Source organism: Sinohyriopsis cumingii, chromosome 3 (genome assembly GCF_028554795.1).
Source record: "Sinohyriopsis cumingii isolate HCF-2022 chromosome 3, ASM2855479v2, whole genome shotgun sequence".
Taxonomy (NCBI): Eukaryota; Metazoa; Mollusca; class Bivalvia; order Unionida; family Unionidae; genus Sinohyriopsis; species Sinohyriopsis cumingii.
Window position 1 is genome coordinate 59,771,415 of NC_142963.1, and position 22,325 is coordinate 59,793,739.

Sequence of the window (22,325 nt, forward strand, 5' to 3'; positions counted from 1 at the left end):
CCAGGGTTTTTCCTCCGCCAGTTACACTGACTGCCATGTATAACCTATCTTGTGCTGAAAAGTGGTGTTAAACCCTACAACAACAACAACAACAACTGATGTAGTTCATAGTTACACACAGTTCATAGTTACACACACAGTAAATAACTAATCCTTCATGTGGCCCTTAATTATATGCACAGTTACAGACATAGGACATAATTACACACAGAGTAAACAACTTATCCTTCATGTGGCCTGTAATTATATGCATAGTTACAGACATAGCACATAATTACACAGAGTAAATAACTAACACTTATTGTGGCCCTTAAATATATGCATAGTTACACTTGTGGCGCACTTAGGGGTCATGAATTAGCCAAGGGAAATGAAGCTTTCAGAAATCTGAAAGTGTATTAAATCTTTTGGCACACATTGATGCTCATCAGCCTTACTGCTTAGTCTCCCAAATTTGAAGATATAAGACATTATCTGATTGGCTGATAAAATTAGCAGTTATGGTAATAACATAGGTCACTAGAACATGACCTCAATGCGTTCACTGTCAGATCTTCATGTAGGACTGTGGTGATCTCATTTGAATCAGATTGATCTGAATGATGCATTACAAATCAATACAATTGTTGTTGGGGGTTTGTTGATTTTAATTGCTATTTTAAACATTATTGGCTATATCATGCTGAGGAAACAAGTTAAGTGCTTTTCCAAGGACACCCTGAGACAGCCAGTCCAGGCTGGTATTGCATAACAAGCCTGATGACACCCTGCGGCAGCCAATCCAGACTGATATTGCATTACAAGCCTGATGACACCCTGCAGCAGCCAATCCAGACTGGTATTGCAGTACAAGCCTGACACTCTGCCAACTGAGCAGTCATGGCTCCCCAAATCAGTACCAACAAACATGATCTAACAAAGCTTTTAAAACAATGGCATATGCCGTGGGCAGCATTTTTTGCATTGAAGTATAAACACCCACTTCCTCATTTTATCTCCTCCAAAACTGGATAAAATAAATTAAATATTAAAATTGATTCCCTGCAAAATGGAATGTACCAAATCACTTACTGATATTTTTAAAAATGATGTCTGACTTTTTTCCAGTTGTTGGTTATTACAAATGAGTCCGTGTAAAGTTACTCAGTCCACTGAGCCTCCATGTTTGACATGCATTTGATTAAAACAGGGGAAGAGACTCAAAACAATTTAATAGTGATAAATGTTTGATCCATTCTCAGATCTCACTCTGCAAGTAAATGTCATAGGGAAATATAATTCTATGTGTCTACAAGTTGTTAGTAGCATTTTTTGTTTGGTTAAAGTGAATGTAGTTAAATATGACTTGTTTGGTTAAAGTGAATGTAGTTAAATATGACTTGTTTGGTTAAAGTGAATGTAGTTCAATATGACTTGTTTGGTTAAAGTGAATGTAGTTCAGTATGGCTTGTTTGGTTAAAGTGAATGTAGTTAAATATGACTTGTTTGGTTAAAGTGAATGTAGTTCAATATGACTTGTTTGGTTAAAGTGAATGTAGTTAAATATGACTTGTTTGGTTAAAATGAATGTAGTTAAATATGACTTGTTTGGTTAAAGTGAATGTAGTTCAGTATGACTTGTTTGGTTAAAGAGAATGTAGTTCAATATGACTTGTTCAGACAAGTGCAAACAGATGGCAATTGGGGACTTGTTTTCTTGTTGTTAAGACATTTTATTTTCAAAAAAGTTTTTGTTTATATGAATATTCAGAGTATCTTATGATCTTAACAAATGAACAATGAAAAAAAGAAAAGAAATAAATATGACAGACATCTAAGGAAAAATAAACCATTCATGACTATTGATACAGTGTTTACAATTTCCCTATCAGATGGAGTTAGATTTTACAACAGAAGTTTTCGGGGCCCCGAGTGGCCGAGTGGTCTAGAGCGCTCTCCGTTACGGATCACTGCCATCTCACCTCTGTCTGCGTGGGTTCGAGTCTAGGATTCGACCAATGTGGGTATGTGAGAAAGCTTGCCAGTAGCTTCTCGTGGGTCGGTGGTTCTTCCCGGGGTTTTCCCGGGTTCTTCCTCCACCATTAATACTGGCCGCCATACATAGCCTATCATGTGCTGAAAAATGGCGTTAAACCCTACAACAACAACAACAACAACAGAAGTTTTCTCAATTGGTATTGCAATGGTGAAAACATTGACTGGATTACACATTTTAGAGTTTAAACTGTCCTGAAACCAGACCAAACTTTCAGTCTTATTTCCTGCTGATTTGTTATGTAATATCTATATTTTTAAAACTCTTGGTACATGATTTTTATCTAATTTTTGTAAATTTTATTCATGGCTGTAAAAAGTACAGATTATCTTTACTTAGATTTTGCCTATGTGACAGGGTCTTTTAAGAGTGTAAAATTACATAGAATCTATAAATAGATGCTTATGTATGTGTTGACAGTTACTAATTGTTATGTATATTTTATTTGCATTGTTTGTTTGTTTGAAAGATTTTTATTTTTTTATTTTTTATATTTCATTATATGGTATTGTACTGTAACATTGTATATGTATGTTGGATTTAACCTTGTTCAAAATCAAGTTTATTTTCTACTTAACCAAATAATCATTGATTTTTTAAAAATTCTGTAAACATTAATACATAACCAAAATATTCTCTGTGTTTATGGGTTTAATATTAGGATCATTATTAAAGAAGTAAACATGTTAATTTGGGTCTTGGTCTAAGTTATTGGGATTCCCCTGGCATACCAGACATATTCCAGGTTGTATATTATAATTTTAGTAACAGACCTGATAATTATAACTAATATTTTAACTTGTAAACCTTTAGAACCTTCCAGATTGAAAGTTTCCATTTGTTCAAAGTATTTATTAGAAAATGCTAATTGTGACCTGAGGTCCAGTAGAGTACTAAATAATCTTGTTACTGGAAAAAAATTATTCATTCATGCTTTAAGATCTAGCAGAATCAATTGTATTATTGTTGTGTCCATAAATTCATTAGGCTGGAATTTATTTCTTTAAATTATATAATTCAAACAATTTTTCTTTGTATGGAAATACAGAGTGCTAATAAAAGAATAGTATATTTAGACAGAGACATTCACTGGGATTTATAGTGAATTCAAACCTGGAATCACTGTGATTCAACAAAAGACTGTTGATACAACACCATGACACAGGCCACCACAGGCACATCAACACCTTCAGCATTGGACTTGATTTGAATTTCCACTAGAGTTTATTCAGAACTTTATTTATTAGGACTTGTGTCTGTAATTCTAGGATTATTTGGGATTTAATTCACAATACCTTAAGTTCCTTTTATACATTTTCACTTTGTATTCTAGGAAGATAAAATATTTGTTGAATTTTACCAAGCTTGTTGCTTCTCACTCTTTTTTGTTACTTATTTTAAGACCATAGAGTCGTAATTTAATAATAATCTTAATAATCAGACTTAATGATGGTTTTTTGTTTATTTCTCATTGGCTGGTGGGGTTTGGATGGTTCTAGAAGAATTCAGTAACTTCTCATTGGTTGGGCTAAGTCATATGAATGGGCAAATTTTAGATAATTTGAGTAGCTAGAGCCATCAAGTGGGGTATGTTATGAAATATAGTCGTAAAAAAAAAGTGTATATGAAGAGAGAACTGAGCAGTAAGATTCATTCCTATTTTGGATTTGTTTTAAGTCTGCAGATGTGTTTTATGTTTTACTTAGATATTATTTGAGAGGAAAAACATTTGTTTGGATTGTTCATTGAAAATAAAAAGTTCTTTTTGTTTGGACAGTAATATTATTTTGGAACTGTTGTGAATTATTTGAAAGGAGTGTCTGGACAATGCAATTTTGACAACATCATGATTTTTGGCAGACCAGTACATTTCCAGTCTTGAAATTTATATGGAACTTTTCATTCTTTTGGACTTCAGTTGAACTTTTTCAGGATTATTTTGGTTTCACTTCATAGTACTTTTAAATTCCTCTCACTTTTTCATTTATAACTTTGATGATTTAATTATTTGTTAAGTTTGACAAAACTTGTTGGTTTTGCTTCTTTATGCTAGTTTGTGACCAATGAGTCGTAACAGACTTAACTTGAATCTTCTACTACAGACATGAGACCATATGCAGTAAAAAGTTTGAATAACCCAATTTTAAATTTCAGACAGTAATAGAGAGTGACAGAGATCATTAGGGTTTGTCACAAACAAAAAGAAGTATCAAAAAAAGTTGCAAAATTAGTGTGTGTGTGTGTGTGTGTCTGTTTTTGTGTGTTTTTGTGTGTGTGTGTGTTTGTGTGTCAGAATTTTGAGCTGATACTAAGGCATTTGCCTTTCATGATTATTTTTACTTGTAAGTGGCTTTTTTTGATTATGTATACTGTAAATCAGCGACATATGAAGATTTTGACCACCCACGGGCCCATTCATTCATGCTGCCCCAGCAATTGCAGTATTAAAGAGTTGAGGGCTGGCAGGAAGAGAAGTATAGTCAATCTTACTTTCCGCAACTGTTTATTAGTGTTCTGCCCACTACATATTTTTATTCACTTCAGCATATGTTTGATTAAAAAATATGATGCCACCGGAATTTTGGCACCTGGAAAAATTTGCCGTCCAGAAGGTTGCAGTTGGAGAAACTTGTATGTGATGTACCTTTGTCTATGACAGCTGCTGTGATTATTCCATGATATCTTTCTAGGTAAATGTAACAAGCAATTTGTTTGGATTAGTTTCCTTAAGCTGCATCCAAGTAGTTAATGAAGTGGTGCATATGTCAGATGTCGACGTGGAACAAAATAGATTCATGATGCCTAACTGGCGAAGATATAGCACACATGTACCATAAAAGTTTCTTTCATGACACTAAGAGCACAGAATATTTATAGCTTCACTGCTCCACTGTGTGACTGTCTGTCATTTATTAGTAACACTCTGTGCATGTATTGAAAAAAAAACAACAACATCCAGTAGCAATATTTATTGCAACTTTTCTCCACTGTGTCACTCACTCCCTTTTGGGTGTATCGGATAACACATTTAAATACTATCAGTCTCATATATAATGTCAGATCAAGCTGCCACAAACACTGTACCCACTGGTGTATAATGCACTCACATCAGGATCTGTCCTGTCTTTTTCTTCTTCATTTTGTTGATTTGAAGAGAACTGCATAGACCAGCAGTAGAGCATTATACACTGCTTGATTGAGTGTACGATACGTCATTAGCATGCATCATTTTCGTACTACCCAGGGTAACAAGGCACTGTAATGCTCAGACACAGCATCAACAATCAGTACAGATTCCTGAAAATCAGAATGTGATTTCTTGATAAATATAAAATCTGTTAGATCCTCATGTCTCATATCAAACATTATGGTACATTGTGGGATATAAATGGCTCTGTCTTCTTGTTTAATCACAGTAAACCATTTATTAACATTAAATACCAACTTCTTTCATTTGGAAGGGAACACAAAAAACCTGTTCTGTATTTGCTAAAATGTTCTCTTTTGTTGCCAGACTTGTCCAAAACTGAACTTGAACACAATGGTTTTACCTTGCAGTAGCGGTGAAATGATTCATCGATATATTGTTGCATTGATACATTTGCTGTAACAATTCGTATATCGATACAAGAGATGGAGAATCTATTAAAAAAACGATATTTATCAGATGTAAGTTATTTTAGTCTTCAGCAATTATAAATAATTATTATTAGTTTGCCTTGTTATTCTTTAAATATAGAATTCATCTGAAACAGCATTTGCGGTCCTAGGCATGCATTTTTATTATTAAAAATAAGAATACTTGCTCACTGTCTGCAAATTAAAACAAAATGTCATGGTTCGTAATCTACCTCTCCCCCATTCCATACTAATTATCTTAACCCAGCAGCATGTTCAGCATATAGGACACATTCCAAACTTGTTCCACTTGTATAATGAAGCACTTAACTCCTCATTTAATTACCACTTTTACATGAAATTTATATGCTGAATTTTGTCTTGCCTACATTGGTTGATTTGAAAACTACACTACTGCTGTTTCAAAAGGTGAAATAGGTTAAATTCTCATTGGTGGTTATTGCTTGTTCCGGTCCAGGTTAAATAATGTTGACATACAGTCTGCAGAAAGTTGAGCTGGCTCTGGTAATGCGCAGGTTCACTTTGTCATCAGTAGTGATGTTCTGTGACAGTGTTCACGACGTTGAGTTTTTTGGCTGTTTACGGTGATGATGGGCTCAACATTCGGCTTTCCAGGGGCTGGCTGATGCAGGACTTCAGTCTTCTTGGTACTGATGGTGAGATCGACGCTTGTGCAGGAGCTGGAGAACTTATCAATGCTGCATTGCAGGTCGGCTTCTGAGCCAGTGTTGAAGGCACAGTCATCAGCAAATAAGAATTCCCTGATGGTGTTTGTCATACACTTGGTTTTTGCTTGAAGCCTCCTGGGGTTGAACAGTTTTCCATCCATACTGTACCTGATGTCGATGCCAATATCTCCATCTCTGAAAGCATTAGTCAACATGGCAGAGAACAATAGACTGAACAGTGTCGGTGCCAGAACACAACCCTGCTTGATGCCATTGGTTACTGGGAATTGCTCAGATGTCTTTCCATTGTCCTAGACTCGTGCCTGCATGCCATCGTGGAAATGCTACACCATGAATATAAATTTTCTTGGGCAGCTGTACTTGGCCATTACCTTCCAGAAGCCTTCTCTGCTGACAGTATCAAAGGCCTTTGTCAAGTCAGTGTAGATGGAGAAGAGGTCGGCATTTTGCTCTTGACATTTCTAGCTGCCTCACAGCAAACACCATGTCTATGGTCCCACTTTCTTTTCGGAATCCACACTGGCTTTCTGGCAGGAGTCCCAGGTCAAGGTGCATAGTGAGGCTGTTCAGTAGGATTATGGCGAGTATCTTTCCTGTGATTGAGAGCAAGGATATATCTTGGTGATTGTCGTAGTCCTGGCGGTTCCCTTTGCACTTATACATTTGGATTATGGAAGCATCTTTGAATTCTGGGGAGATCGTCTCTTGCTGCCACATCAGTAAAAACAGTTGGTGGAGCCTTTCCATCAGTCCTGTGCCGCCTTCCTTGTAGACTTCAGCTGGGATGGAGTTTGAACCAGGGGCTTTGCCACTGGAGAGCAGATGTATTGCTTTCTGTGTCTCAAGCAAGGTTGGGGGGTCATCCAGTGCTTCCTTGATGGGTAATTGGGGGAGAAGACTGATGGCTTCATCGTTGATGGATGAAGGACGATTCAGGACACTGTCAAAGTGTTCAGCCCAACGTTGAAGAATGTTCTCTTTGTCAGTAATTAGTGTGTTCCTGTCTGCGCTGAGAAGGGGGGATGATCCAGATGATGTAGGTCCATACATTGGTATGTAGTACTTAAACAGAGATGATATCAGGGTTCTGATTGCATTAATTGTGCAAAATTTGCACGAATTTGAACATTTGGAGAACAGTGATGTGCGAGAACTCCTGCAGATTAGCTGAAAGTGGCACGTATGAAAATGTACTCAGCGAAGTATACAATTTTTATATAACTGTTCTTATCATGACATGTGTTTTTCGGGTAGGCAAATGTTTACACATCTGGGTTCTTCAAACATGATATGAATGATTGTTGAACTAAATTTGATTGGCATGTTGTGCCCTGGAACAAGCATTATGGTGTAATTTGAACCTTCCATGTTTTACAAAAAGTGTGTTTAAAATACGGGCAGCCTAGAAAACCCAAAATGTCTGATTCCTTCGTGGTTCATTATATTTTTGTTCAGCAAATACTGACTGGTTATAATGATGATGATAGCAAGTTTTAAAGTTATGAAATATATTGGATTATGGGAGCTTGGAAATGGAAATACCAGTTAGAGATTTTGAGGCTGAGAATGGTGTCAAATACAAGTCAGATGTACATGTTGGATGGACAAAAATAGGTGGCCTGATGGTCAGTCTCCCTTTTACGGGTATTTTGAAATTAAATGTAGAAAGGGCAGAATACTGAGCATCTTTAAAATACAGACAATTTAAAAGTAGAATGCATATTTTATTTTTTATCAATCAGTTTAGCCCTGCGGATCATATGCTACAAAACCATATATCCATATCAGGTTAACATAAACTGAATAAATGATGATAAAAAAATGAAAGCCAGCAGTAAAGATATTGAATACATCTGTCTGCACAAGCATCGATGGACTAGACTAATACAGCATTGATGGGCTAGACTAATACAGCATTGATGGACTAGACTAATACAGCATTATGGACTAGACTAATACAGCATTATGGACTAGACTAATACAGCATCAATGGACTAGACTAATACAGCATTGATGGGCTAGACTAATACAGCATTATGGACTAGACTAATACAGCATTATGGACTAGACTAATACAGCATTGATGGACTAGACTAATACAGCATTGATGGACTAGACTAATACAGCATTGATGGGCTAGACTAATACAGCATTATGGAACAGATAAGAAATCTTTCATGGTAGTCAGTAACTACTGATTCAAGAATGTATAGTGTATGTTAGTGAAAAATCCTATTTTGGAGCAAATGTATCCAAAATGTAATATCTGTGAGCTTTGGAAAATTGTAAATAAAGATCAGTTCTCTAATAAATCTTGAAGCTGACAAAATTAGCAATGCACATGCCCTTTCAGAAGGAAGCACATAAAAAATTTTCATACAAAGATAAGGAACAGAGTATGCTCAGAAATAATTAACAGACTAATGCTTACACAGCTAGAGGTGCCATCTTTTAAAGATTTTGATTTCATAGGGCTCTGAAAAAATTTGGAGCAGGAAGAAAGAGACAGATATTGAAGTGTTACATAAACACTGAACTATGACTGTTTCCTCCCCACCCCCTCTTCTTTTCTACTCCTCACTTTTCAATGACAATGGGAGAAGTCCCACTTAAGATAAACTCTGGCAGCATCTCTCCTTAAAATGTACATGGGGAACAAAGTTGGAATTTCTCGTTTTATGCTGAGATATTTAACCAGTAAATGAAGGCACTGATGAAATAAATAAAATTAGTGCAGAATCAGCAATGGAGCATGTTTTAAACTGCTCAAGTTTATCACCTTGTGTAAAATAAAATTAAAAATTTTGAATAGGACAGGGTGTTGTCAATAGCTTTCCAAGTTTAAGTGAGACATGAAATTGGTAATAAGATGTTTTCAAAGCATTCATGTCGTGCAAAACAAAGGCCTGGTGGCTAAAGTGAGTTAAATGGAGCCACGAATAAAATAGCTTAAAACGTTGAATAAAACTGATGCAACCAACAGGTAGTCAGTTTGAAAGTATTTTTGTTTTCTTGTCATCAATGAGAATTGCATATAAATATATGATAACTATATCTGTAATCTGCACACTGGAAATACAACCAGTATGTCAACATACATAAAGGGGCACCACCTACCTTCCAAAGATGGAAAGATCATCAAGTGTATATGTGTATTGATATGCATTGCATCACAGGCTGTGTATTGTGAATCACATTGATACCAGCACAGGTGTATTGTTTCACCCCTACCTTGCAGCCTTTAGAAGGAAATGGTCACGAATTATAGGGCTGCTAATTTGCCATGACCAGTACAAACTGTCATTAGTTTGATGGACTTGGGCTGTTGTTGAGATTTCATATGAAACTCCAGTGACACAAGTGTAAGTCACATCATTGGATTTCGTATGTAACTCAAATGATGTTACTCCACAGATATGATAGATAGGTGAAACATGAATTTAACTGATACATTTTTTTAATACGTAACTCTTTGCCTTTTGAATGCGGAGACAGTATAAAGTATGAAGTAACTGTATTATATAGCTTAAACACAGTTGGAATTGCTGATCTGAAGAAAGGAATATCACAGAAATAATCCAGATTTTATATCTGGCACTAGAATTGCAGAAATTAAATAAGTAAATGTACAAGATGAATAAAAACAGATATTGTCATTTTTAATAAACTAATAGATGAATGAAGAAGAAAAAAATTAAAGGAATATTGATAGAGATATACTGTAGCTTGATTGCTTTCTACTGATATATCATTATGTAAATACTCAGATGGTTTTATTTTGGTGAAAATCATTTATTTTCATTTTGCTTCTTGCGATTAAAATTCTGCAAAATAAAGAAGCTACTAGAGTCAAGGAGTATATTAATTAAATAATTAAATAAATATAATATATTAAAATTCTGCAAAATAAAGAAGCTACTAGAGTCAAGGAGTATATTAATTAAATAATTAATATATCGGTTAGAAAATGTTTGATTCAGTAAGACATGTCAGTCAAAGCTATGTTGCAGTGTCCTGCTTGCCGCCACCCCCTTCAACCTTAAAACTGCCTAAAATGTCTAAAATTTGGCAGGGTATGCTAATATTATCCTGATGTTGGATGAGTTTTAATATGGGCAAGATCTGTATTTGTCAGGTGTTTTTTTCTTCTAATCAGAAGAATTTTCTTTTGCCATTCTGGAGACTTTATACTATAAATGTATTTTATAGGTTTTTGATCAAACTTGGTAAATAAGCTTGTATCATCAAGATCTCAGTTGTGTATTATACTGAGTGAGATCAATGCATCTTACTGATTTAATCTTGCAAATGATTGGCTGAGCTTGTCATCATTAGCAATTATATTTCTTACCAGATTTTGATCAAGCAAGTTTAGTCATATATCATCACGGTGCTGGATGACTTGAATATGATCTATGCATCTTTATGAAGTAATCTTGTATTAGATTGGCTGAGCTTGTTACCAGTCTGCAGACCAAATTTCAGTTGGATTTTGATCTAATTGGGTACTAAGTTTCTATCATTGTTTTAGATATGGTGTGTGTGTGTTTACAGAACATTGAGTTTTGAAGATAGTTTACATGAAGTATAAGCTTGTTTTCTTACAAGTCTACTTTAAGGCCTGCTTTGTGAATTGGTGTGTGTGTGTGTGTGTGTGTGTGTGTGTGTGTGTGTGTGTGTGTGTGATTTAGATTTTTAATGTAGCTTTAACAATTATCCAGTCATATTGCTACGGTGTCTGCAGTGTGGCAGTTATAAGTGATGTCTAGCACTGGGGCATCCTGCCTCAGATATGTAGCATGGTGTCCCACCCAGTCACATTATCCTGACACCAGGCTGACCAGTCCTAACACTAACCTCTTAATGCTGAGCGCCTAGCGAGGCAGCTGTTAGTACCATTTTTGTAAGTCTTTGGTATGACTCTGCTGGGGTTTGAACCCACGACCTCCAGCATCCAGGGTGGATGCTCTAACCACTAGGCCACCGGAGCAATCTTTGTGAATTGGTCAACCTTAAAGTTATATAAACAGGTGAGCAATAAAGGCCCACTTGGATCTCTTGTTGAATGATAATTTCATTGTTTGATTAACAGTTGAAAACAATAATATGCTATAGAAGTTTCTGGAATAGTCTATTAGTGGGAGCTTCTTCATGACAATGTCGAGTTTACAACTACCGTGTGAATTTGCTCAACTGTGTCAAACCTTTAGGGTCAGTATCTATTCAGTATGGTGTTGTATTTCTCAGAATGGAAGGTGACAGTTCTAGAAATTATTCTTATTGATTTTTGCTCAAAATGACATCTTCATTGTATTAAAAATGAAAATGTACAGGCTGCACATTTTGTAATTTATGGTACAAATAGAGATACAAATTACCCAATTTGGCTTGTTTATGTATTCTACAAATATATAAATGAAGTATGGAATATATATTGACACTGATGAAAACAAACGACTAATATGACTGTTCTTGGTTAATATGGATATAGATCTTTATTTTCAGTTAACACATTAACCCCTGGAGGATTTTGCCATTTTTGCATGAAAATTGAGTAGGAAACACATTTTGAAAGCTATTTTTGAATAGACTCGAAAACACCAAATCCCCGGTCATCTTTCAATAACATACTGCCTAGTTATGTTAGAAACATCATTTTTCATTGGCTATTTGACTCGTGCGTGAGCAGAAGGGTAAAAGTTGGATTTTTTTTTTTTTTGCTAAACGGAGCCATTATTTTTGTATGGAGACCACTCTTTATTCCAAATGCCCATCTTATCCTACTTTTTGCAAAGGCTCATCTGTCTTTTTGCACTTCATACCGGGTTGCCTTAGATCTGAGACCTAAAAGTCTAAAATCCATACACAAAATGGGATTCTGACCACAGGCGAATTTTGTGTTAAAAAAAGTCGGGTCCAGAGAATGAGGTTTTTCTATCTGTATTTTGTAGTGCAACTAGATATTCCAGATTATTTGGTATCATTGTAGAGCTACATCTGTCTACCTTTCTATAATACCACCCACTTTAGTGTATCATGCATGACCATGATGCTACAGAGCTCAGCAGTAGGCTACTACCTCCTGCCCCATAAAGTCATTGCTAGGGGTTAATGTGTTAACCAAAATGAAGAATAAAAACAATTGAGACTGAAGTGGATGGCTGGCATAGGACAAAATGATCAGCTTTCTTGAGACATTTTTTTAAAAAGTTCCACTATAGATAGTTACATATCATGACTACCCATTTAAAATAGTTTTTTGTTTTGCAGGCAAATTCTGTTGTACATGGTTCCCATTGGAAAGTACTTTTGTCATTGTTGAAAATGTTTGGTTTGAATAACAATACCATTGAACTCTTCAGGTCACAGCTGCATCTTATAGACCATTCTTAATGAGATCCTCATGAATATTAATGTATCGCGAAAACGAGGCTACGGTAGGCAGACTGAGAAAAAAATATGGCGTGTTACTGTACATCGAGTAACGATCTGAGCTGTTTGCCAGATATTTCTTTTACATTCGTTGAGAATTTCATCACGGGTGTCTCCAGCAGTTCAGGGAATGAACAGATGACAAAAGGATTCAAGTATTACAGTGAGGGATATGTCCATTCTCTTAAACGTAAGTTGATTTACGTCCTATCTTGAGTGTACTTTTTCTCTACTCAACACAAAACACAACTTGTGTCACAAGTTAACGATATAGAAATGAAACTATTTAAAGCATAAATTTTTTTTTCTGAGTAGGTCTGGTTTAAATGTACAGCTGTCAGTCAATACTGTGGTCAAAACACGCGGTCAAAATAAAACATTTACAAAACGTGCATAGTGACACAAACTGCCCTTTTAACCAACCACGCCCCTTCCTCACCAGTAGAGACTTTGTGGTGCGCTTTAAATAGTTTTGGGTACATACCTTGCATTTTAATATGTATCAAAAGTACACAACCTGACATTTTTATATTTCCCCACAAAACAGCAGGATTATTTGTTCAAAGCTGTTTTATATCCATTCATATATATATATATATATATATATATATATATATATATATATATATATATATATATATATATATATATTATCAAAGAGCACTCTACCCCCAAACACACAAATTGGTCCCTTATTTATGTGAATTTCATTGTACATTGATTATAATTATTATTAGTTTTGTGGTGTTGGTAGATGGATGAATTTTAACACCCAATATGTAACTGCACACATTAGATCAAGTAAACATAATAGGGAATAATCGTGTCTAAACAATATAACATTTTGTCATTTTATGTATGGGATATTATGTTAATCTTTTTATTAAACTGAGTTTCTCTTTTATTTTCAGTTTATAGATATGGAAATGGATGCCTTGTCAAGGGACGGTGTTTTAGATCACAAAAGAAGAACGAGTCACCATATGTTAAGGTAAACCTGTCATTTTCATTTATATTTATATTATAAATTATTAAAATTATATTCAACATGCACAGATCTTTTTAATATTTCAACACTTAAAATATTATTGAAATTCAGATCTTGCATAAATGCTGTCTACGATACAATTTGGCCATATCATATTTCTTCAAATAAACTTTCCAGGGCTGTCTATTTTCCTAAATTAGGATTGCTTTTGGAATACAAAATGAGTATGCTGTAAAGAAAAGAAGAAAAGAAAATTATCCGATTTGTATCCTTTTTAAAAGAAATTTCAACAACAAAAATTTGTAAAACCTGCTTAAGAAATCAATGAAACTAATTTGTATTGCATAAATGACACCCCAGTGTGTAGGAACATTTTATTTGAATAAGAAACAAAACCACCTTTTAAATTATTGCGATTTATGATTTTGGTTTGTTTTTATATTAAAAAAATAACTTTTTTCTTCTAGAAAATGAATGACAATGTCAATCTGTACCAAAGTGGCATAATTGTGAGCCCATTTTGTCATTGGCTTGCTGCAACTCCTGATCGTAAAGTCTACAACCCCAACAGGACCCTCCCCCTCCTTATGGTTTGTTGGAGATCAAATGTCCAGTTGCAGACACTTTACTATCTCTGAAGTACCTTGCGGTCTCTAATGATGCCTTGAAATTGAAGACAAACCACAACTACTACTACCAAGTTCAAATGCAGTTGGCAGTTACAGGACTGGAATGGTGTGATTTTTGTGTGTGGTTGGAAAATGACTTTCATGTTGAGACTATTCTGTTTGACAGGGAATTTTGGCAAGTTGTCAAGGACATGCTTGATCTCTTCTGTTATCGATTCTACCTCAATTAGTACGTTCTCCTGTTTGTATATATGCATACGAATGTTTTGTAAGATATATTAAAATGAATTTTCTATGCCTTTACATTATTAAATCATTCTGACAACTCCAAGCAAAATGGCTGCAAGTCATTTGCCAATGTGGACTTTGTTGTACTGCTTTTAAAATCTACTTACATAAATTGTCAATTTTAAATTCAGCGTAGCTGGTTTTACTTACTATATATGTATATAGGCCGGAACAGTCACCCATAGATGCATTATAGAATTGTGTATCATTTTCACATGAAACCTTTGAGTAATTGTGTGTGTGTGTGTATATATATATATATATATATATATATATATATATATATATATATATATATATATATATATATATATATCGACATACACACATCTTACCAAAGGTATTTGCATGAAATTCAAGATGTCATTGAAATATTACACGATGTTACTAAAGGTGTTTTAAAAAAAACTTGTACATTACTGAAATGTTAATAAAATGAACTAGATTCACACATCTAAAATGTATTTGCATGACAAGATGCCAATGAAATGTGGCATGATTTTAAGGTCTAAAAATAAACTACTGAAATGTCAATAAAATGAACCTTATGTGGTACTTTCATAATGTCTCAGTATCTTTGTTTTCATTCACAAGTTCTACATGATACTTCCATGTCAAAAAATGTTATTTCTTTTGTTTAATTAGTGGTCATTTGAACAAAGTCAGTACATTTGCTACTGTCCACAACTGATTTATTGACCCAGAAATTGTCAAAGGCACCACAGACTGTAATAACTTTGTATTCTTTCACCCTCTTAATGTGTCTTTACACATGTATCCTCAGGCTTGCAATTTTTTGATTGGTTTCCACCTGGTAAGCTGTGAACTGCCCATCACTACACCGAAAGTGTGGTGTTGCAATGGAAACACCAGTACCTTCTAAAACTTTATGTAAAACAAAACCTTTATCTGCCATGATTTGGTCCCCTGGTTCTAACAAATCTATAAGCCCTGTCAGCTTTGTGATATCCACATCACTCATGCATCCCGAGTACAAGGAAGACACACGTGATTGCACCGTGTGGGGCTATCCCTACCAAACCTTTTCAGGTGTTGTGAGTTTTGTAGTTTGAATAAGTCTTTGATGCAAGCACTAGAGATGAGGGTCTTTCTGTAAATATTTATGTGCAGTCAATAATAATTCTAGTTCCTGGGTAGGACAGTTGAAAATCGAGAGGCATATTTGCTTGAACCTGCTCACGACTTGGCCAAATATTTATACTTCCCAGTAAGAAATACAAATAATTTGTCCACATGATTATTTTCCGACTTACAGAATACCTGTGAATATTAAATCGAACAGACATATCTTCAATCGGAAATCCACATCTCAATCTACACAAAAACATGAAAAGTCCATCCACTGGGTCCATTGCCTTTTGCCGTCCCCTGATGTTGATGTCATTCCCTGTGCTGTAATATAAGCTCTTCATTCTAATTGCAGTCGGTTTGATGCTATTGAAGAAGGTTATAAAAACCTCATATGTGGGAAAACCAGTGTAAAATTCTATCATTTCATCATCATCTGTAAATCTGTTCAATCCAAATTTCTCCACGTTTATTTTTTTATTCAAATCTTGCAGTTGCCGTTCGTTCTCTTCCAATTCTGTTACTGCTTTCCTCAGTCTCTTCTCCAGCTCTGTAATTTTACTTTTGCATGCTATATGCAACTCACAGGATCTGAAGAAGATAAAATAATAATGTAGCTTTTCATCAACATTTGTTAACTATAATGGAGACCAAAAAATATAACTAGCAAAGTTACCAGCTTCACTATAATTTAAAATTATACAAGAGTTTTAACAGAGGCTGCTTTCCACTGATTGTCTGCTCTCTCTCTCTCTCTCTCTCATACACATAAACACACTGTGTCATGCACACACACACCATGCACACACTATGAAATAAATGTGTAAAACAAAAGTTACAAAGCTATGGTTTGATTAAATATCAGTGCCATCTGGAGGAGAACAGCAAGCAAAATAAGCCCCACATAAATCAGGTCTTTTCAGAGTAAATAAGAGAAATTATGCAGTGATGTTTTATCAACAGCTTCATTAATTCTTATCCACTCTCTCTCTCTCTCTCTCTCTCTCTCTCTCTCGTAATTTCATTCAACTTGTACTCTCATCATTTTCATTGTACTGGTGCTATCTCTCTTCTCTATCGTGGTCATTTACATTCTACTGGTTTTTTTTAACGAGGTAATAACGTTTACTTTTTCTGTACTTACTACTCCTACGTAAATTCATAATTTCTTATAAAAATGCGCTACTTGGAGGTACGCACAGTTTTCGATGACCCCGTTATGTGGAATGGGACTAGGGGTAACATTTTTAGAAACCTGTCATTATAAAACACACATACATACAATCATTTACTTCATCGACAGAATCTATTTTGCGTTTGGAATTCTTATTCTTACATCATTCAGTTGCAAGAAAATATAAACACACCAACAATCATCCAGTTTCTTACCTTAAAATTCAGCCCCTCATCACGACGTATTGCAACAATCCATTTTCTACGAAGCTCCATCTTCTTCACTGATGGGATATGGTGAAAGCTTAAATCTATGTGAATTCTAGCATTCCCATTGCACAACAGAACACAACAATAATTGTCACGATTTTTTCTGTTGCCGGTATCAACTGTAGCAGCCATGGTTGCGAGGTAAAATGAAGCTGGTGCCTATATTATCCTCGTTTTGGATTCACTGACCCAGGGTCACATGAATATATGAATACATTCTAAGAATGGTCTATATCAGTAGAGTTTATTATGCTGGCATATGGACAGTGTTGGACTGTAAATATATTGAGCAATGAAAAGTGATATTTCCTGATAGAGTGTTGTTGCCATTTGATATTTCCTGATAGAGTGTTGGCTGTTATTACTCTCCATATCAAAACACAGATGAAACCCACAGAGTGTTCACTGTCTTAGACTAGTGTCCCAGGAATATAGGTCATTACACCACACATTTTCATCAGGATATTGCTTTGTGTGAGTGATTGCACCAGGACCACCATTGCATCATATGACCACTGCTGCACCACATGACCAACACATCACCACACAACAACTGCAGCATCACTCCATGTTCTTCTTTTAACGAAATAAAATTGTCTTTTAAATGTTATGAAAAAATTAAGTTTTTGGCAAGGGTGGGGAGTAGGGGTAAAACTGAATTTAGGATGTAATACTTACCTGTTGCTTTTGCATAGCTTACTCATTTCTGGATGGAAAATACCCTTGACCATAAAATTCATTCTTCTACAGAGTCACTTTCTTGGAAGATCTAATGTTTAACTCATGACCAACTGAAAAAGAATGCCTAGCGTGCAGTGTCCAGGGTTGTGGGTTAAATCTTTGATCTTTCAAGAAATTCACTTTATGGGAATATGAATTGTCAATATGCAGTTGAGGGTATTTTCCCTCCAGGAAAGAGGCAGCTACACAATGGCAACAGATTCTGTATTACTGATACTAAAAAGTTCTTTTTGCATGTATGATTCTACATGAAGACACAATGCTTGAATTTGAAATCTTTGCTACTGTCAACCAAGACATTTTCTTAAGTGATTTACCTTTGGGAATCTTAACCACCGACATTTTGTCTCATTATTTCATTTAATGTAAACAGGCCATTGTTCAGTGAGTCTCCTGTAACAAAATTATACAAATTTCACTTAGATTTGAAGTTCAAGAAACATCAACACTTTTGAAACTTGGCAAAATAAATTGCACATGAAACTTTCCTTGTTGAAATTTATTACACTTTGACAGACAACAACGTTTTCATCAGTAACAGTAAGGAAGTAGAAATCTGTTTAATTTTCTGCACTATCAGAATAGTGAATTGAATTATTGGAAATCTTTGATTGTCAAATTCTGTTACAAATTTCAAGTGGGTGATTAAAGAGTATAGTTCAAAAAGAATCCAAAAATAGAAATTTGCAGAGGGTCGATGTACGCTAAGTAGATATTGGTTAGTTTGGCGTAGGACACCTATTGTGCACTGTCTCCATAGTTGATGTTGCTACTCGTTTCACAGCAGCATGCTTATTCATGGGCACAAGAGCAATAACTTGGGCAAGGCATTTAAACTCTACAAAGCTATTTGCATAATATTAAGAATAGTATGTTACATTTCAGAAGCAATTTTTCTGTTCAGGAGCTTGAACAACAACGTTAAAAAGTGGCTTCTATTTTGGACATTTTGTAATTCTTGTTGTTAACCTCACTTCAGATAGATACAGTTTACACAGAATTGTATGAAAACACACTTCTGTCCCAAGATTTTTTGCTTGATTTTTATTTTATAAACTTCAGCTTGTCTTGTGTTGTTTGTTTTTTTTTTTGTTTTTCGACCAACAAGTCCTGTCAAATTACCATTGAAAGAGCTTTACCCATAAACTTCCATAATCGTGATTCTGGAGTGCTCACCACTTGGCCATGTTGCCACTATCCTTACGTACTGAAATGTCTGTTATTTTGTATTGCCTATAATTTGTTATACACATGTAAAACATAATTATTTTTATCCTCCAATCTTTTTGTATGGATGAATGTTATGTAAAATTGAAAAGTCTGAATACCTCAGAGCTATTAGTTAGTAGCATTTTTGCTTATAATGATTTGAACACCTGAAAAATGTTTGCTAAAATGTGTACAAAAGTTACAGACATTTCAGTAGAACACTTTAAAAAAATTTACACTTGGCAAATGAAAGATTCTTTTCACTTTAACATATCTATTCCTTTAAAAATTGTGTGTTTCCTTCTGAAAAAAAATATCAATAAATCGCCTTGGATTTCTTGTGAAAATGTGATGAAAATAATATGAAAAGGTATATAGATGTGAAATTATTGATGGCATAAAGTTAATTCTACTTCATTACCATACTTATTTGGACAGGTCCTTATTCTGCCACCAGAAAAATACCAGCTAAATTCTACTTCATTACTGAACATATTGGACATGTTCTTGTTCTGCCACCAGAAAAATACCAGCTTGAATGCAGTTTCTTAATGATTCACATTTAGGTCACAACTGAATTGGGCCACAATCCATTGGAATCTATAATGCAATGGTTGATTGACAGATATCATCTGCAGCTAAGGGTAAATTCTGGTGAAAGTAAACATATTCTTTTATGAGAATCTTGAGTTTGATCTTTTTTTTTTTTGCAGAGGATGTTCGAGAGCCGTGTGTCCAGAAAGGATTTGTGCCTCTTTTAATGGCTTGTCTCAACAAAGATGACGTGTTACTAGCTACACAAGCCTGCCGTGCGATGGGAAACATGTGCTTTGACAATGGTAAGAAAGTTCATGTCCTTATCCCATAATAGGTCTGAAAATTATCTCAGTTTTATCAAATGAAGAAGTGTGATTTTCTTGAAATGCAGACAAATCAAACAAAAATTTTGAATATAAATTTATTGTAAAATATTTGATAAGTACCATATATTCTTGCTTTTTAAGTACTCCTCACAAACTGCAAAGACCCAGTTCTGCTGTTGCATTATGCTCCAGCAGATCTGGGTTTATACAGTTTGTGAGGAGTAATCAGTAGAACAAACAGTATACACCCTGATCTGCAGGCACATTATGATATGGCAGATCAGGATCTTTGTTGTTTGCAGTTTGACTCAGCATGTGTATATACCGGTAGTAAATATAAAGTGTTACTTGTAACATGTTGCTGGATTTCTTTTTCTAGCTGTGCTTTCATCATCAAGATACTGTACAGAACCTTCTATAATCCTGGTTCTGTAACGACCTCTTCAGTAATCTTTGAGAGTTTTAAAATCACAGGCACCCCATTTTGTTATTTATTTTATATACTTATGAATTATTCAGTCCAATGAAGAAAAAAAATGATTGATAAAATGTTTTAAATTATTTGTATTTATTCCACAGTTGAAATGATAACCAAAAGTGTACCAAAAAAATTTAAGAACATAAATGTACCATACATTGTATTTCTTCCATTAGTTGTTTGCCAGACAAAATGTCTGATGTGTGAATAATCTTCTTTCTTCCACAAAAGAACTAGGAAGAACAAGAAATAACAAAATCTCAGTACAGTCAATAATTCAAGCTGAAGAAATCTTTTCTGTTTGATTTATGACACAGTCATTATAGCATGGTGCTACTTCAAAAGAACCATACCTATAATGTATACTTGCTTATAAGTCGAGTCAAACTGCGAACGACAAAGATCCTGATCTGCCATAGCATAATGAGCCTGCAGATCAGGGTATATTATGCTTGTTCTACTGAATACTCCTAACAAACTGCTCAGACCCAGATCTGCAGGCACATTATGCAATGGCAGATCTGGGTCTGTGCAGTTTGCAGTGGGACCTAATTATTGGTGAGTAATTATGGTATTTATCTATCCATCCATCTATCTGTCCATCCGTCCATCATCCATCCATCTGTCTGTCCATCCGTCCATCATCCATCCATCTTCCACAGCAATGTAGCATGTACTTGAATAGCTGTTTTTATACATGATATTTGATTGTATGTGCATTTGTGTGTGTGTGTGTATTTTTATTATTAACTTGTATATGTACATAATAGAGGCCTTTTATGGTAGACTAGTTCTCGTTTGTAACTAATTGTATTACCCTGAAAATAAGTCTTTATATATATATATATATATATATATATATATATATATATATATATATATATATATATATATATATATATATATATATATATATATATATATATATATATATATATATATATATATATATATATATATATATATATATATATATAATCACTTGATTTTTTTAAATGTGGGAAATGAAATTGTCATTAAAAAGGCTTCACAATCAGAAGACTTTGCTTCATACTAGATACAATTCAGAAAACTGCTTCCATCCAGGAAACTAATTTCTGTACATACATAATTCCTACATAAGGAATAGCACTGGGAGAGATTTATTGATGAACTGTATCAAGCACATCATGATTGAGATGTGTTAATTATCAGGCTTACCATTATGTGGTACCCACTGGGAGTGGAGAAAAATTGCTCAGTCTCTTTTGGGTCATAAAAGGTTGAAAAGGATCTTTGAAGCTGAGTAGGTGTTGGCAATAACATGAAGGCAAAGCTACGGCTTTTTCCACTTGCAGACTAATTATTCAGAACTACAGACCATTGATAAAATTTTATTTGCCATTGAAAAAAATGGGAAGACTTATCATTCCTTGCAAATGAACTTGACATTTTGTGTGTAACTTATTGCCTGCTGCAAAAAGTGCATACTCATTTATATTTAAGGTGTAGACCATCTTATTGTACAGCATGTTGATGTAGTAGTTATCAGATCCCAGTAAAAATGGTACATTAATAAGGGAGGTATGTGTGCTTACTCCAGTATTGGAGTAGGTAATCCAAAGACAACAGTCACACTCCCAGAATTGCATGAATCTGTTTTCAGGACTGTTTGGCAAACCAGCTATGTTAGAGTTTAACATAGTGATGACTTGGATGGACATTTGCAGTTTCATACATACCCTTATTTAGTGTTTCTTTTGAAACTTATTTCAGTGCCATTCTTTCCACCCTCTTACGTACGGACTTTAGTTCAGGGTGGG

At 34.7% G+C, this 22,325-nt stretch overlaps 2 protein-coding genes across 4 annotated transcripts in view; both read left to right on the forward strand.

Moving 5' to 3' along the window:
* LOC149802935 (rap1 GTPase-GDP dissociation stimulator 1-like) overlaps positions 1-22,325 on the forward strand; it is a 203,764-nt gene that overhangs the window by 73,944 nt on the left and 107,495 nt on the right. For all 3 annotated transcript variants that reach the window (XM_089952449.1, XM_089952450.1, XM_089952451.1), the window contains exon 4: positions 19,896-20,021. In XM_089952449.1, coding sequence (XP_089808575.1) covers positions 19,896-20,021 — 126 coding nt within the window. The remainder of the gene's footprint in view (positions 1-19,895; positions 20,022-22,325) is intronic.
* On the forward strand, positions 12,690-14,925 carry LOC149802936 (uncharacterized). Its single transcript, XM_089951328.1, has 3 exons — positions 12,690-12,985; positions 13,707-13,786; positions 14,251-14,925. The coding sequence occupies exons 1-3, from the start codon at positions 12,823-12,825 to the stop codon at positions 14,419-14,421; spliced, it is 414 nt and encodes a 137-aa protein (XP_089807454.1). The 5' UTR covers positions 12,690-12,822; the 3' UTR covers positions 14,422-14,925.

What these genes read in the sequence shown, in the direction of transcription:
- LOC149802936 (XM_089951328.1), top strand. Translation starts at nt 12,823, where the DNA reads ATGGCGTGTTACTGTACATCGAGTAACGATCTGAGCTGTTTGCCAGAT. An exon ending in ATATGTCCATTCTCTTAAAC is followed by an intron (nt 12,986 to 13,706) that starts GTAAGTTGATTT and finishes TTTTATTTTCAG; the next exon opens with TTTATAGATATGGAAATGGA. An exon ending in ACGAGTCACCATATGTTAAG is followed by an intron (nt 13,787 to 14,250) that starts GTAAACCTGTCA and finishes TTTTTCTTCTAG; the next exon opens with AAAATGAATGACAATGTCAA.